At 47.6% G+C, this 14,251-nt stretch overlaps 1 protein-coding gene and 1 gene segment (V, D, J or C); one reads left to right on the forward strand and one right to left on the reverse strand.

Moving 5' to 3' along the window:
* Window positions 1-591: 591 nt before the first annotated feature.
* On the forward strand, window positions 592-4,837 carry LOC307098336 (immunoglobulin heavy variable 4-38-2-like). The segment is given in 3 exons: window positions 592-637; window positions 722-1,032; window positions 4,727-4,837.
* Window positions 4,838-5,942: 1,105 nt separating this feature from the next.
* On the reverse strand, window positions 5,943-8,138 carry LOC307098337 (disintegrin and metalloproteinase domain-containing protein 21-like; the record flags this gene model as incomplete). The annotated part of the gene is made up of 1 exon (XM_079769020.1): window positions 5,943-8,138. The coding sequence occupies one exon, from the start codon at window positions 8,136-8,138 to the stop codon at window positions 5,943-5,945; it is 2,196 nt and encodes a 731-aa protein (XP_079625146.1).
* Window positions 8,139-14,251: the final 6,113 nt, after the last annotated feature.

Below are 14,251 nucleotides of genomic sequence, written 5' to 3' on the forward strand. Positions count from 1 at the left end.
GGCTGAGCTGAGGGACACACACAACCCCTTTACCCCACACACACACCCGTGCATGAATTTTGTGCACTGGGCCTCTAGTTAAGATATAAAATATTGAGAGGTGATGTTCTTTACTTTTTGTTTTTTTTTGTAAGAAAGTAGAAATAATTTGTATGAAATTATGATATAAAAATTAGGAAATGGTGTACATACTAGTGTTGAGTCAAAAACTCTTGGAACGAATACTAACCCCATTTAAATCAGTATGAAAGATGCATGAGAACTTACTCATCTAGACCACCATTTCTCCTTAAGCTCAGAAAGTTTAAGGAATTTTTTTTAACGTAATTATAATATGTCTCATGACCCAGTTGGTCCCCTGTCCCTGACTCATATGCAGAGTGAGGTCAAGGGAAGAGATGCCCCCACAGAGGTCCCAGAAAGACCATGGAAGCTTGACCTTAGACCCTCCACTTATAGAAAAGGCGGCCCTACAAGCAAATTTCTGTTCAAGCCCCAGGGTGCATCCTTTCCTGTGCTGTGCAGGCTCACAGCTCACTCCTCACACAGGGCCGAGGTCTCTGGGAAGGCAGAGCTGTGGTCTAGAAGAAGATGAGCCTGCTGGGTCTTCTCCTGTGCCTGCTGACAGCCCCCCAAGGTGAGACTCTCAGGGGTCAGACAGGAGTCATGGGATGGCTGTGACTGCAAGTGACTGACATGGACTGATGCTCCTTGTCCCCAGGTGTCCTGTCCCTAGTGCAGCTGCAGGAGTCCGGCCCCGAACTGGTGAAGCCCTCGCAGACCCTCTCCCTCACCTGCTCTGTCTCCGGTTATGCCATGAACACTGATAGTTGCTGGAGCTGGATCCGCCAACCCGTGGAGAAGGGGCTGGAGTGGATGGGGCACATATGTGGTAGTGGGAACACTTATTACAGCCCCTCCATCAAGAGCCGAACCTCCATCTCCAGAGAAACAGCCAAGAACCAGTACTCCCTGCTGCTGAACTCCGTGACCACCAAGGACACAGCTGTGTCTTACTGTGCGAGACACCCAGTGAGGGAAAATCAGTGTGAGCCAGACACAAATCTCCCTTAGGAGACAGCAGGGCTGGGCTGCAGGGGCACTCTGAATGCAAGGGGGAGCTCATGACCTCACCAAGTCCAAAGAGCAGCTCCAGGAAAAGGAGCAGAGGGAGGTGGGAAGGAAAGGGCCTTCCTGTTGGGCGAAGGAATTTCCTCTCAAGCTTTCAGTTGCCTCCAGGGATGGTTCTTCTTTCTCATGTTCTCACTACAGAAAACAATGATCAAGGGACATTGTTTGCAGGTGACATGACGTATGCACTCCTTCACAAATTCTAAAAGTGGTTTTTTTCACTCTTTTCAATGTTTTACTGATGAGTGTGAACTCCGCAGCTGGGTTGCTGTGTTTGGGCTGTGTGCACAGTTCTGCATCCCTCCCTCAGGGGGCGCCCAGCTCCCTCAGTTTCTGACTCTCGGTGAGCCCTCCTCCTCCAAGTTCCAAGGAGATCACAGGCCCTCTCTCTGCTGAAAGGCCTGAGCACACTCAGGGCTGCTGACCTCACCCGTTCTCTCTGGGTCCACATTGACCTCTGGAAGAGCTGTCAGCTCAGCGCACCAAACACAGGGAGCCCCACATCCACCCACAGGAGGGTCTTGCTCTCCATCAGGAAGCAGTGCCAACCCCACAGCAGGGACAGGTGACCCTGAGGGCTTGGATGTGCCAGCAGTTGTTAGAAGTCAAACAAAAAAGTAAATTGACCATGCCCTCACGCCATTTTACATACAACTATACAAAATGAGCAAAAAATGAAAAAAGGGTCCTTATGGGTATACAAAAACTATATCTAAAGTAAACAAGAAGATTAAATATAAATAAGCAAATGAAGATGGTGATGATGATGTTGACAAATGGTGGTGGTGGTGGTGGTGATAATAGAACTGGAAAGAACGCTTTGCCCAATGTCTTGGTGGGTACCTGTCCTTTCCCACCAATCTGTCATCAGCTTTTTCAAAGCTTTTGTCAACTTACAGTTGGGCCATTGGGGTCTCAATCCCTAATGGCATCTGAAGAGGAGGCACCTGGTTTGTTTACTTATAAGAACTCATTGTGTGTGAACAACCACCATGTCCACAGAAAATGAGAAGAATGGTTAAAAGTAAGCACATTGTGGTGATGATGATGATGTTCATGATGATTGCAATGAATATGATGGACTGAGACAGGAGCCCTGGTCTAATGGAATGAAGGCTCCTCATACAGACACACCATCACCTTGGCACCTCCAGTGAGGAATGTCCACGTTTCCCAGTGAGTGTGGAGAGATTTCATAAATGGGACTCCAATGAATTATGAAGCTTCAATGATTTATGGCGAGAGCTTATGAGTAATGACCCCAAAGGTGTCCAAGTGGGAATATCTTAGTCCTAGAACAGAGACACTGTGAGAATGTTCATGTTGGATCAGGGGTCTCCTTCCCACCACTTTGCAGTGACAGGTTCCTTATTTCCCTTGATCCCTGCGTGCATGATCTTTAATGTTTCTACTTCAATCAACTCCTGCTCATCATTATTCAGGTATTTCTTACGATGATGCGAGCTGTCTCTATCATGCCCTGCACTTACTTTTGGGCCTTCACCGCAGAAGACTTTACACCCACATGTCCAGTAACTCTCTGGCCATGAACCTCAGGCACGTTTCTGTCATGTGACTCAAATCAAGTCCAGCTTCCTCCCATCATACAGGTCCACAATCATGTCCACATTGATGGGTAGTTTCCCAGCAGCGCTCCCCTTTCCTACCAGAACCTGATCCAGTCCCTGTGGCTGCTATAGCCAATCCATATGGGCAGTGGAGGCCCAGCATTTTCTGGTGAATTCTTTGTAAAATCACCCAAAACAGGTCCCATCAAAGAAAATACTGATGAACTGAACTTTAATAAAAGTAAAATATTTATTCCACCAAATATTCCATCAAGGAAATTAAGTGACAACTTAGCAATAGAATATTTTCTGAATCCTGTGCCTGATGGAGAATGTGTGCATTGCTCATTAAGGCTGTGGTATGTTATGGGGAGAGCCCAGCACCCTCTGACCACAGTGAGCATACTCAGGAACAGGGCAGAGGGAGCCTGGGAGTGACAGATACCTGACAGAGTTGAAGTTCCCTTTCCTCTGAGAAAATGTATACTAGGAAGTCCCCAATTTCCCTCACTCTGAACCCCAACATCACTGATAACACTAGACTGAGAAATCAGGTCACTTGACAGGCTGCCATATCACTTCAACATATGAAAGATTCTCAATGATACACATGCATAATCACTGTTTTTATTTCTAATATTTTCTCCAGTTTAAAACATGATCATTTCTGACATGATTAGTTCGGGGTTTCTGCAGTAAGCCATGGCTTGATTAAGGGAAGTGTTTGCACAGTGTGTTATAATACAATAAAAAGGTTCCAACATCAAGAATCAAAGGTATCCCTTTTTCTTGTGCTTGGAAAGCAGTTACTCACATCAAAGTAACCTCATAAATGAAGACAATGTGATGGAAAAATGGCTGTGCTTTTAAAAATATTTTACACCAACGTGAACATATTTACTGTATGAAATGACAATGATAAACTTTTGGTACTTGTAGATTATGTAATTGTTGAATTTCAGAAGCTAAACAAATGCTAATCCCTATTAAATTTGTTTGAAAGATGAATGAGAATTTACCAATGGTACCTACTCATCTAGTCAAACATTACCTCTTAGCTCAGGTGAGGTTGTCCTTGAACTAATTCCAATGTGCTTCATGACCCAGGTGGCCCCCTGATCCTTACTTAGCTGGTAAGTGACGTCAAGGGAAGAGATGCCTCAAATGACCAGGGAACACCAACCTCAGGACCTCTACTTCAAAGGAAAAGGCTGCCCCACATGCAAATTTCCCTTCAAACTCCAGGGTATATACTCTCCTGGGCTGTGCAGGCTCTCAGCTCTCTCCTCACAAGGCTGAGGTCTCTGGGAAGGCACTTCTGTGCCCTAGAAGAAGATGAGATTGACTGCTGGGTCTTCTCCTGTGCCTGCTGACAGCCCCCCAGTGTGAGGGTCTAGGGGTCAGGAAAGAAGGGGTTGTGGGATGGCTGTATGTGACTGACAGGACTGATGCTCCTTGTCCCAAGGTGTCCTGTGCCAGGTGCAGCTGCAGGAGTCAGGCCCAGGACTGGTAAAGCCCTTGCAGACCCTCTCCCTCACCTGCACTCTCTCTGGATTTTCTCCGAGAAGCTATGGTGTACACTGGACCAGCCAGGATGCAGGGAAGGGGCTGGAGTAGGTCGGGGTTATGTGGTCTGGTGGAGGTACAGACTATAATCCAACACTAAAATCCCGCCTCAGCATCACTAGGGACACATCCAAGTGCCAGTTTACTTAACTCTGAACAGCCTGAGAGACAAGGACATGCCCCTGTATTACTGTGTGAGAGAGTGAGGGGAAGTCAGTGGACCCCAGACACTAACCTCCCTGAGAAAGACAGCAGGGCTGGGCTGCAGGGGGCGATCAGGACATCAGGGGGCACGAAGGACCCACAGTGCAGAGAGAATCCCCAGGATCAGGGGCAGAGGGAGGTGGAGAGGGAAGGGCCTTCCTGTTGGTCACAGGGATTTCCTCTCAAGTTCTCATCTGCCTCCATGGAGGGTTCTTCTTCTTTCTCTGAGGCGCTAATTTCCCGCTTTCTCATTGCAGAACCCAGAGGAGGAGGTAACACTGCAGCTGGCAGATGACATGTACAGAGATGGGGACTCTCCTCACCAAGTTCACCACCCCAGCAGGACCCATTGTCGCCTGCTGTTATAGTTCTCACCTACTTGGTCCTAGATTCTGAGCTCCATGGGCCTGGGGACCTGCTCTTTCTTTCCAGCTACGCCACATTACCCATCACAGAAGACACTTTCCATCAATAAGGGACCACTGTGTCCCAACTTCAGCTCTGAACATGTTTGTCCACCACAACCACCCAGGTCCACCAATGTGTGGGAATTTTGACTTTTAAATCTCACATGATGTTCCTGTGTTGCATGGAAGAAATTTCTAATTTTAAAGTGTTCAGGTAAAGTTATACTTTCATCTGTTTTACATGACATTGTACAATGGCATTTCTGGGAAAACTATGAAGACACAGAGGAGGGAGGTTTCCAGCCCCACAGGCCTGTGGGGAAGAGGGTGTTGATGCCTCCCCAGGACTCAGCTCGCACTCACTGACGCTCCCTGCAGTGCACAGCGGGGAGGAGAGGCCCACATGTGCAGGCTCCCCTGAGGCCAGAGTCAGGTGGGCCACTTCTACCTCCTTTCTGACTGAGTGCCACTGACTGGTCCACTACACACAGGGAAGGGTGCTCTCCACTGGGCTCAGCTGTCATTAGCAGACAAGGAAACCTCATTCTTAGCCCATGTCCACAGCCACAGCCTTTGAAACAGTCAGGGATTTGATGTGTGCGTGTGGGGGACCCAACCTGTTTAGAGAAAGTGATCTTACCTAAGGACTGGGGAATACTTGGTGCTCAGAGCACAATTGTGGGGAACTGTCAGGAATTGGTCCTAAAGGAATCTGTGGCCACTGTCACAAATCCTGGGACAGGCATCCACAGAACAAGGTCAGATGCTGACCAGGTCTCCTCTCCAGACCCGAGTCTCAGGCTCACTCAGGGCTTTTACATTCCTACAAGAACTGCACAGGATGCTAAAGTGCGGTACTCACGCTTTATTGCAGATGCTGGCCAGCCAGCTGTCAGAGTGAGAGATGTGAAAATATTCATGGTGCGCACACCCTAGATATGGGACAGGACCCCTGCAGCCATTCAGAAGTTTGGGCTTGAGCTCTGCCAGAAGGTTATGGTGACTTTTTTCAGGTGTTTCTTCATGTTGCCTGAGTTGTACAGGGGTCGGAAGGCTGACTTGCTGTTTACTTTTCAACTTGCACTTCAGTGACTGTAGTGGTCTGGACAGTTCTCACATTCGTGGCTACCCCGAAGAGCAGTGCGGCTATAAGGGCAAGCAAGCGACCAAAAGCGACTCTCAAATACACGATTGACATAGGATTTGTCCTCACTCCCCGAGTTCTTCTTGGCGGGGGTCCGCTGTCCACACTCCCTCCGGCACCAGGGTTTATGCACAGGGGAGGGTCCCAGCCTACATGGCAATGGCAGTTCCCTTGGTTGTTGCACACGCCCCTGTAGTTGCATTTTGAAGGGGGGCAGTTGTAGTTTATGTCTTGTATGGAAGTGTTACAGGAGCCCGTATTACAAAATTTTGAATGAGGACAGGGGGTACCAGTTCTCACTAAACCAGCATCGGTTGTTTCTGTCCCACGGTGTATTTCCAGTCCAAAACACCAGGTGTTTCCCTCGAAAGACTGATGGAAACCCACGTGTTCCTGCAGCCGAGGCATATGAGTAACGTTTGTACACTGTAGGCGTCCACACAGTGCGTTACTGGTAGTACAAGCGATTGGATTGAACACATGAGTAATTTTACAGTGTCCGAATCGGTTTGCCCTTAAATTGATGTAGTAGCAGCTTACTGGAGCATGCAGTGCCCCTTCCCCAAAGATCTCCTTGCAGTGCATACTGCGGTCGGTACAATTGCCATGATAGCAGTAGCCGTCCTCAGTGCACGGGGTTCCGTCTTGCAGATAAAAATTCATGGGGCAGCTCGTTTCCCTCCCCATGCAGTACTCTGGAAGGTCACAGATGTTCTGGATCGGTCTGCAGAGCGTCCCCGCGGGCGTGTAGGTGCAGTTTGTGCAGCATCTTTCTCTGTCACAAACGCTTCCAGGCGTGAAGCTGCAGTCGGTTTTACAGCAGGTGTTGGTATAGCACTCCTTGAAGGACCCACAGTCGCACTGCTCTTTGTCTTCCACCTCAGAGTTTCCACATCGAGTGACTGTCAGGCTTTCATTTGCATGGACAAATCCAGTTAAGTAGAGACAGTCTGCATGGTCAGCACTATAGGAGTTTTGTAGGAATACCACGGAGCAGTTGCTAAAGGCATCTGTCAACACGGGGTACCTGTACATGATGCAGGTGGTCCTTCGCTGGCAAACACAATCATTTGTATCCATATACACACCCATTGTCTTCCCAACTTGCTGGGTGGCTATAACCGCCAATAATAATATATGTCTGTACAGGTGACCCACATAGACCAGACTGGTGTGCGTGCACAAACTGTTCTCATTGGGATTAAAATTAAGTTCATGGGGTGCATCTTTAAGCACCATTAAGCCTGAATAGGGCCGAAAAGGAGTATAAATGTTGTTCCGATAATTCAGAGCAAATGGACCACTTGGCACAAAAAAGTTGTTCATATTGGTTGGATCCCTCTCATTATAAATGACCATGATGCTGATGTAGTACCTTATGTCAAGGCCTCGGAACATGGAGTCCATTAAACTCCCTAGATATACTAGGAATTTGATGTTTTCTGACATATTTCTGTACAGAGTATAAATGGAATTGGAACTCATGAGGCAGGCTTTCATGTTTCCTCTGTGGGATGAATAGAGCTTACTGCTGATCCTGGAGGCTGCACTGGTGTTCACTTTGGAGAGCAGAGGGTGCCTCTCTGCCTTGTATCCCAGCCTGGACGTAGGTCCTGTGGCGTTGGTGTCGGCTACGATCTGAGAAATGATATGCTCAAACCTCTGGGAATCCTTGAGGGGTTTGATTTCATAGGCAAGGTCGTCCACCTTCATGATGCCTTCCAGGCCCCCATAGCACGTGTCCACGGTGACCATGGAGAGAGGGACGTCCTCCAGGTAGCCCAGGTAGTAACAGTCGAGCGGGAAAAAGGGGTGGTCCACCTGCAAGGCTCCTTGGTCATCCTGAGTCATCACCACCAGCTGTCCAGGCCAAAAGAGTCTCTTGCGCCGCATGTGGAGGACGTGTCTCTGCCCCCCAAACCTCAGGCTGTATGAGAGCCAGCCTGCTGCCAGCAGGGCTTTGCCATGGTGCAGCTCCTTCCTGGGAATCACCACCTCCGAGGAGATGTAGTGCCAGGAGGGACGACCTTGAGAACACTGGGTGGGAGCCAGCACCACCCAGAGCCCAAGCAGCAGGATGGGCATCCTCAGGGTGACGGGACCCCCTGCCAGCCTCATGCCCTTGTTGGGGGAGAACCATCAACGGGGACCAAGAGAGAGAGGTTCCTCAGTGAAGCTGGGTCCCCACCATCTGCTGTGGCCACTTCCTGCCAAGGGAATAGTGACAGAAAACCCACCCTGGCAGGGATGCTGAGGTAACAATGACAGGGCGCGTCAGTGGGTGGAGCTAGACATGCATTCAGCTGGGGTGGAGGTGGGGGAGGTGAGAGGCGGATCTGAATGCTAAAGTGGAAATAAGAGAGAAGGAAGCAGAGCCCTGTCTCTCCTGCACACCTCAGTCTTCTTTCTAGCAACCTGCACACATGGTGTGTAGTTTCAGCAGTTAAAGTCCCTACAACTCTGTCATCAGGATGCACCTGCATCATTCCCAAGGGTCACTGTTGTCCTTATTATTGGGCTGCTTTTCCTATGCCTTTGGCAGGCGAGCTGGACTTTGTTAATTTTACCCTCGTAGGTGTTGACATGGTTCATTTCTGTAACTATATGTGTCTTCTTCTGGTCTGCAGCTAAGAAGTTTCCAACTGTGGAAGAAAGGAGCCACATGCTAACCTGACAAGCTCATTGGCGGCCTGCGTGGCAGTCTTGCCAACTCAGAGACCTAAAAATAACCACAAAAAAAAGGTCTGAAAATGAAATATATAACTACAAACAGGTTATAGTGGGTAGTCATGTCCTAGGTCAATATTTTCCCTGACAAAGATCAACTTAGATCTTTCCTGAGCCCATTTGCCTTTTTGCCTCTAAGATAACATATCTGTGAGATGTCTGGGTAACTTGTAACTTCCCTTTTTCTGGAGCCTCTGAGACACAAACAAATGTGGTGGGCACCAGGACAGATACCACCAATCCTTTCATTATCATGTTAATTGTTCATGCACCCACCTAAGTATGTGTCCATCATTTTACTTTTTATCCAATTCCAGGGGTTTCCCACCACTTTGCTTCATCCCACTTTCTTAATCTATCATCAATGAATTTCATGTAACCCATCTATGTCCTTCCTTTGATTGCAATGTATAAATACAAATGTAACCCCGCCATTCTCTGGAGCATTATCTCAATTCGTTGAGGTTCTGCTTCCTGGCATATGTCGACAGTTTGGTTCAAATAAACTCACAAAAATTCTTTATAGGTTTCAATGGTTTTTTTACGTTAACACAATGGTGAACTCCTGCTGATTGCTGCTTGGAAGCTCTTTGGGGCCTAGTGAGTGAAGCGTCTCCTAGTGTCTACCTGAGGCTTCCTGGACCAGGTTTTCCTTTTCCTCCTCCAGCTGCTGATGACGGGAAGGACTTCTGGTCCAGTGGGAGCCATGTGGTTGTTCTCTGGAGCCCTTCCCTTTGGTTCTCTCCTTGGCTTTTGAGAGATGCTTCATCTGCACATGCTGACTAGCTCTCCACTGAAGACACATTGGGCCTTTGTGGATGTCCGTTAGGAGAGTGTTATGGAATGTGGAATTTATGAAATTGGCAGCGAAGTGACAGTCCAATACTGTGAGGTTGGGTAAAGAGCCTTTAATGAAAGCAGCGCTGCTGGTTCAGGGGACTCTAAGATTCAGATCCTGAACCACCTGTTCAATGAGAACTTTATACATATATATTGAAGGGCTTAAAAAGGACAAAATAGGGCAGAGAAAGATTTATTGTGCTTAGCAGATATCTTATAGAAATCTTGTAGCCTTGAGCACAGCATAGCTCAGATAACCAAGACACACCTGGCATGGGAGGAACTAAGGACTGGCCAGACCCATCTCCCACATTCTTTCACAAATGGAATTAATTACCAGCTAGCAAGAGAGTGCAGTAGAAAGCAGGTTACTGGGACTAATTCAGATTGCTAGCCCCCTGAAAATGTCTCATTTTCCCTATCATGAGAACCAATATTTTACACGTTTTTATCCAATTGTGCAGTTTCTTGAGGAGGGGATGAGAAATTCACTCACAGGTCCCGATAAGAATCTATCATTGTTTTCTAGCAATTGTTCTTTTAATAAGGAATACAGTCACTATTTGAGCACAATGTGGTCATGGATGTATTTCCAGGGCTATTCATTGAGCTCTCCACTGCCCACATTCCTTTCCCACTGTAAGACTTCTGAGTCCTCCCACAGTGTTCACCTACCCCTCATACTGTGATACAGACAGACTCCTTCACCTGCTCTTCAGTTTCCACAGAGGGTGGCATGTGGGTACCTGAGTTATCAAAGTCTAAATACATTTTCCCTTCCTCTTGGATGCTGTGGACATGCTGAGCCATCCTGCCACTTCATGCTGGTGCAGCAGGAGACGTGAGGTGTGGAGGCTGCAGGGTGCCAACACTCATGGAGACCCGGGTGGAGGGAGTAGCACCTGGCCTTCCAGCAGCCTCTCATCTCCAGGAGGAGTGACTTTGCTGGATGAACGCTGGCAGCAAGAATGAAAGATGCCAGGCCTGTGAAATCTGGTACCTGCCATGCCCTGGAAAGCCAGTAGAAACACCTTCTGAAACAGAATTTGGCTCCTCTGAGATGTGTCTGTGTCCCTGAGAAATGCAGCTACAAAGGAATTTGAAACAGAAAAGGAACTGCCCTTGCCATGGAGGCTGGGATCCTGCAGGATGCCACACCAGGGTGCCCATGGGAGTGTCAACAGTGGCACCTCTGGGAAGAATGTTGTCATTGCACAAAGCCAGCCACCATTCCTGTGTCTATGTCTGAGAGGCACTCTCTAGCAGTGGCCACAAATGCACATCTATCAGGACTCCAACTTGAGGAAGTGAGGTGCTCTGAGCCTGGATGGATACTGTCAGCCCTCCAGCCCTGAACAAAAAAGGCAGTACGAGGAGTATGTGTCCCTCCCAGCCTGTTGGAATGATGGCTAGCCTAGGCAAGAAACCTCTGAGAAACTCACCCAGGACCATCATGCCCACACCTGGGCCAGGTTGAGCTGCACCAATTCCTAGGGATCATCATGACTACACAACACAGCCCAGCAACGACCTTCAGGGACTTTGAACTACCAGGTTAACACAGTGCAAAGAAAGTACCTGGCAGGCCAAGGGCCTCATAGCACATGAGGGAGGAGGCTGTGGGGCACTGCCCTTACTAGAGTCCCAGAGTGGGGAAGCTAGGATCTAGAAGGTGAAGTTCAAGCAAATGAATGGGAGAGAAACCAAGATGGTGGCATAAGGTAAACACCTAATTGTTGCCTACCACAACAATTTTAAAAATACAACTGGAAAACAGAGCGGACATTGGCCAGAACCACTGGAAATCTGGCTGAATAGAAATTCTACAACTAGAGAAAAAGAGAAAAGGACACTGAGCCTCAGGAGCTGTGGAGGTGTGGAGATCCGTGAGCGCGGAAAGGGCGGGTGGCTGAATATGGCTGGCTTACTCGAGGCATGTGGAAAGAGCGGGAAGCAAATGCGCGGCTAGCATTCTCGTTGGAGAGGAAAACAAAACCTCCCGATTGCACTGATATCAAGCTCTGGTCGGGGAGAAACTAGACTGTCTGGCAGCGGGTGAAACTTGAGACCAGCCTTCTCTCAGAGGTGCCCACAACCATTGCCTCGGGATATGGAGCACAGGGCCCTCTTAGGGCAGGGCTGACGGAAACCAAAGCTTGTCTGCACCATCCTGAGACTCTGCCCCATCCAAGCTGAGCACAGAAGCCCTCCCAGTGGAGACACTGCTGATCCTCACAGCCAATTGGCTTGGAGATCAACTACCCCCAGTGATACCAACAACAAGCAAGGCTTAACTACAACAAGACTGCACATACAGGCCACAAAGGGGTGCACCAAGAGGGTCCACAACTGGGGAGGCTGAGCTACTGGGCCCTGCTAGAACACCTAACACACAAAGCAACTTCATCAACTCAGGGAAACAGCTAAAATGCGCAGATAAAGAGGCAGGCCACAATTGAAGGAAATGGAGGAAAGCAAAAGACTGGATATAGACTTCAAAACCACAGTTATAAGGTTTTTCAAGAATTTCCTAGAAAAGGCTAATAAATTAAATGAGAACCTCGAGGATATGAAAAGGGATCAACTAGAAATTAAGCATACACTGACTGAAATAAAAAAATATTATACAGAGACCTAAAAGCAGAATAGAGGATCACAAGAATAAAGTCAAAGATTTGGAATACCAAGAAGCAAAAAAACACTCCTCTGGAAAAGCATAAAGAATCCAAAAAGTTGAAGATAGTTAAGTAGCCTCTGGGACAACTTCAAGCGTACCAACATAAGAATAATGGGGGTGCCAAAAGAAGAGAGAGAGCAAGATACTGAAAACCTATTTGAAGAAATAGTGACAGAAAACTTCCCCCACCTAGTGAAAGAAATAGACTTACAAGTCCAGGTACCACACAGAACCCCAAACAAAAGGAATCCAAAGAGGACCACACCAACACACATCATAATTAAAATGCCAAGAGCAAAAGACAAAGAGAGAATCTTAAAAGCAGCAAGAGAACCAGTTAGTTACCTACAAGGGAGCACCCATACAATTGTCAGCTGATTTCTCAACAGAAACTATGCAGGCCAGATGGGAATGGCAAGAAATATTCAAAGTGATGTACAGCAAGAACCTACAACCAAGATTACTCTACCCAGCAAAGCTAACATTCAGAATTGAAGGCCAGATAAAGAGCTTCACAGATAAGAAAAAGCTAAAGGAGTTCATCACTTCCAAACCAGAATTATATGAAATGCTGAAAGGTATTCTTTAAGAAGAGGAAGAAGAAGAAAAAGATAAAAATTATGAACAACAAATACGTAACTATCAACAAGTAAATCTAAAAACCAAGGGAATAAAAAATCTGATCAACAGCATTAACTGGTGAATATAATAGATCAGGGGCATAGAAAGGGAGTGGACTGACAAATCTCAGGGGAAAAGGGGAGTGGGGGTGTGGGAAGAGACTGAACAAAAAGTATACACTTATGGAGGAGGACAGTGGGGAGGGGAGGTAAGGGCAGAGGGTGGAGTGGGAACCAGGTAGAGGGGAGCTAAGGGGGGTGGGGGGAAGAGTAACAAATGTAATAATCTGAACAATAAAGATGTATTAAAATAAAATAAAATAAATAAATAAATAAATAAATAAATAAAGCAAATGAGTGGGGATTCAGGCTGGGAGAAGGAAAAGCAGATGCCCCGGCCAGCGGGGTCTTCTAAAGGGGGTACCGAGGCAGCGCACCTAAGAGAATGAGAGACAGACAAGGGACGCAAAGAATGGAGGCAAGACTAAAGGGTTTCTGATCAAGCCTCGAAATTTTATTCTTACAGTGTTCCTTATATGTGGTTTCTAGAAGGGGAGATGCCTAGGAGGGGTGGGGGCTGAACGGGTCATGTGGACTTAGATAATCGGCTAAAGTCGTAAAGGGTGCTGACTATAGATAAAGGGTGTGGCGGTTGAAGGGAGGCTACAGAAGGAATGCTTTGTCCTCAAGGCAAGAGGAAGTGGGCCTAGTTTCCGTGAGTTTCTGTTTCAGTAACTTACTGAAGTAAGGTCAGAGTTAATCCTTTGACCAACTCTTGGCTCCTGACATCTCCTCCCTTTCTGTTTAAGAAACGGGAGTGGGCATTAATCGACCAAGGAGACATTGACCTGGTTCTTCCCGTGGGCTTTGCACACCCACCGTGTGTGGCTCTTGACATCTTTTGGGGAGGAGAGGCAGAGCCATTATTTTTATCGATGTCAACCTCTATGCAAACCAGGTATACTCTCAGGGAAATCCAGAGGAGGTTGGAAAAATGTCCCGACCTTCCCTTGCAATGCTTTGCTCTGCACTCGGTTCGATACCCATACCTCTGGCTCTGGCTAGAGCGTAGGTAAGCATCCCTCTGGTTAAGACGCTGTCCCCGTAGGGAAGGAGCGAGTCTGGGTCTGGAGGTTTTCGCGCTCTTGGTAAACCGAGTCCCACCTATCGGCCATTTCCAGGCATTGATAATAAATCTGAATGGGTTTTGCTAAAGCTGAATCTATTTGCTGTTTTACGAGGTCGGTTATTTTTCTAAATGCCCAAGGGCCAAATGTAAGAATAAGGAGAAAACCAACAAGGGGACCAAGGATGGGGAGGAGGTAGGGGAGGAGTCCATTAAGTCCACTCCAGAGCGGGTTTTCAAA

The sequence above is a fragment of the Cnephaeus nilssonii genome (assembly GCF_951640355.1).
Source record: "Cnephaeus nilssonii genome assembly, chromosome: 4".
In the NCBI taxonomy this organism is placed as follows: domain Eukaryota; kingdom Metazoa; phylum Chordata; class Mammalia; order Chiroptera; family Vespertilionidae; genus Cnephaeus; species Cnephaeus nilssonii.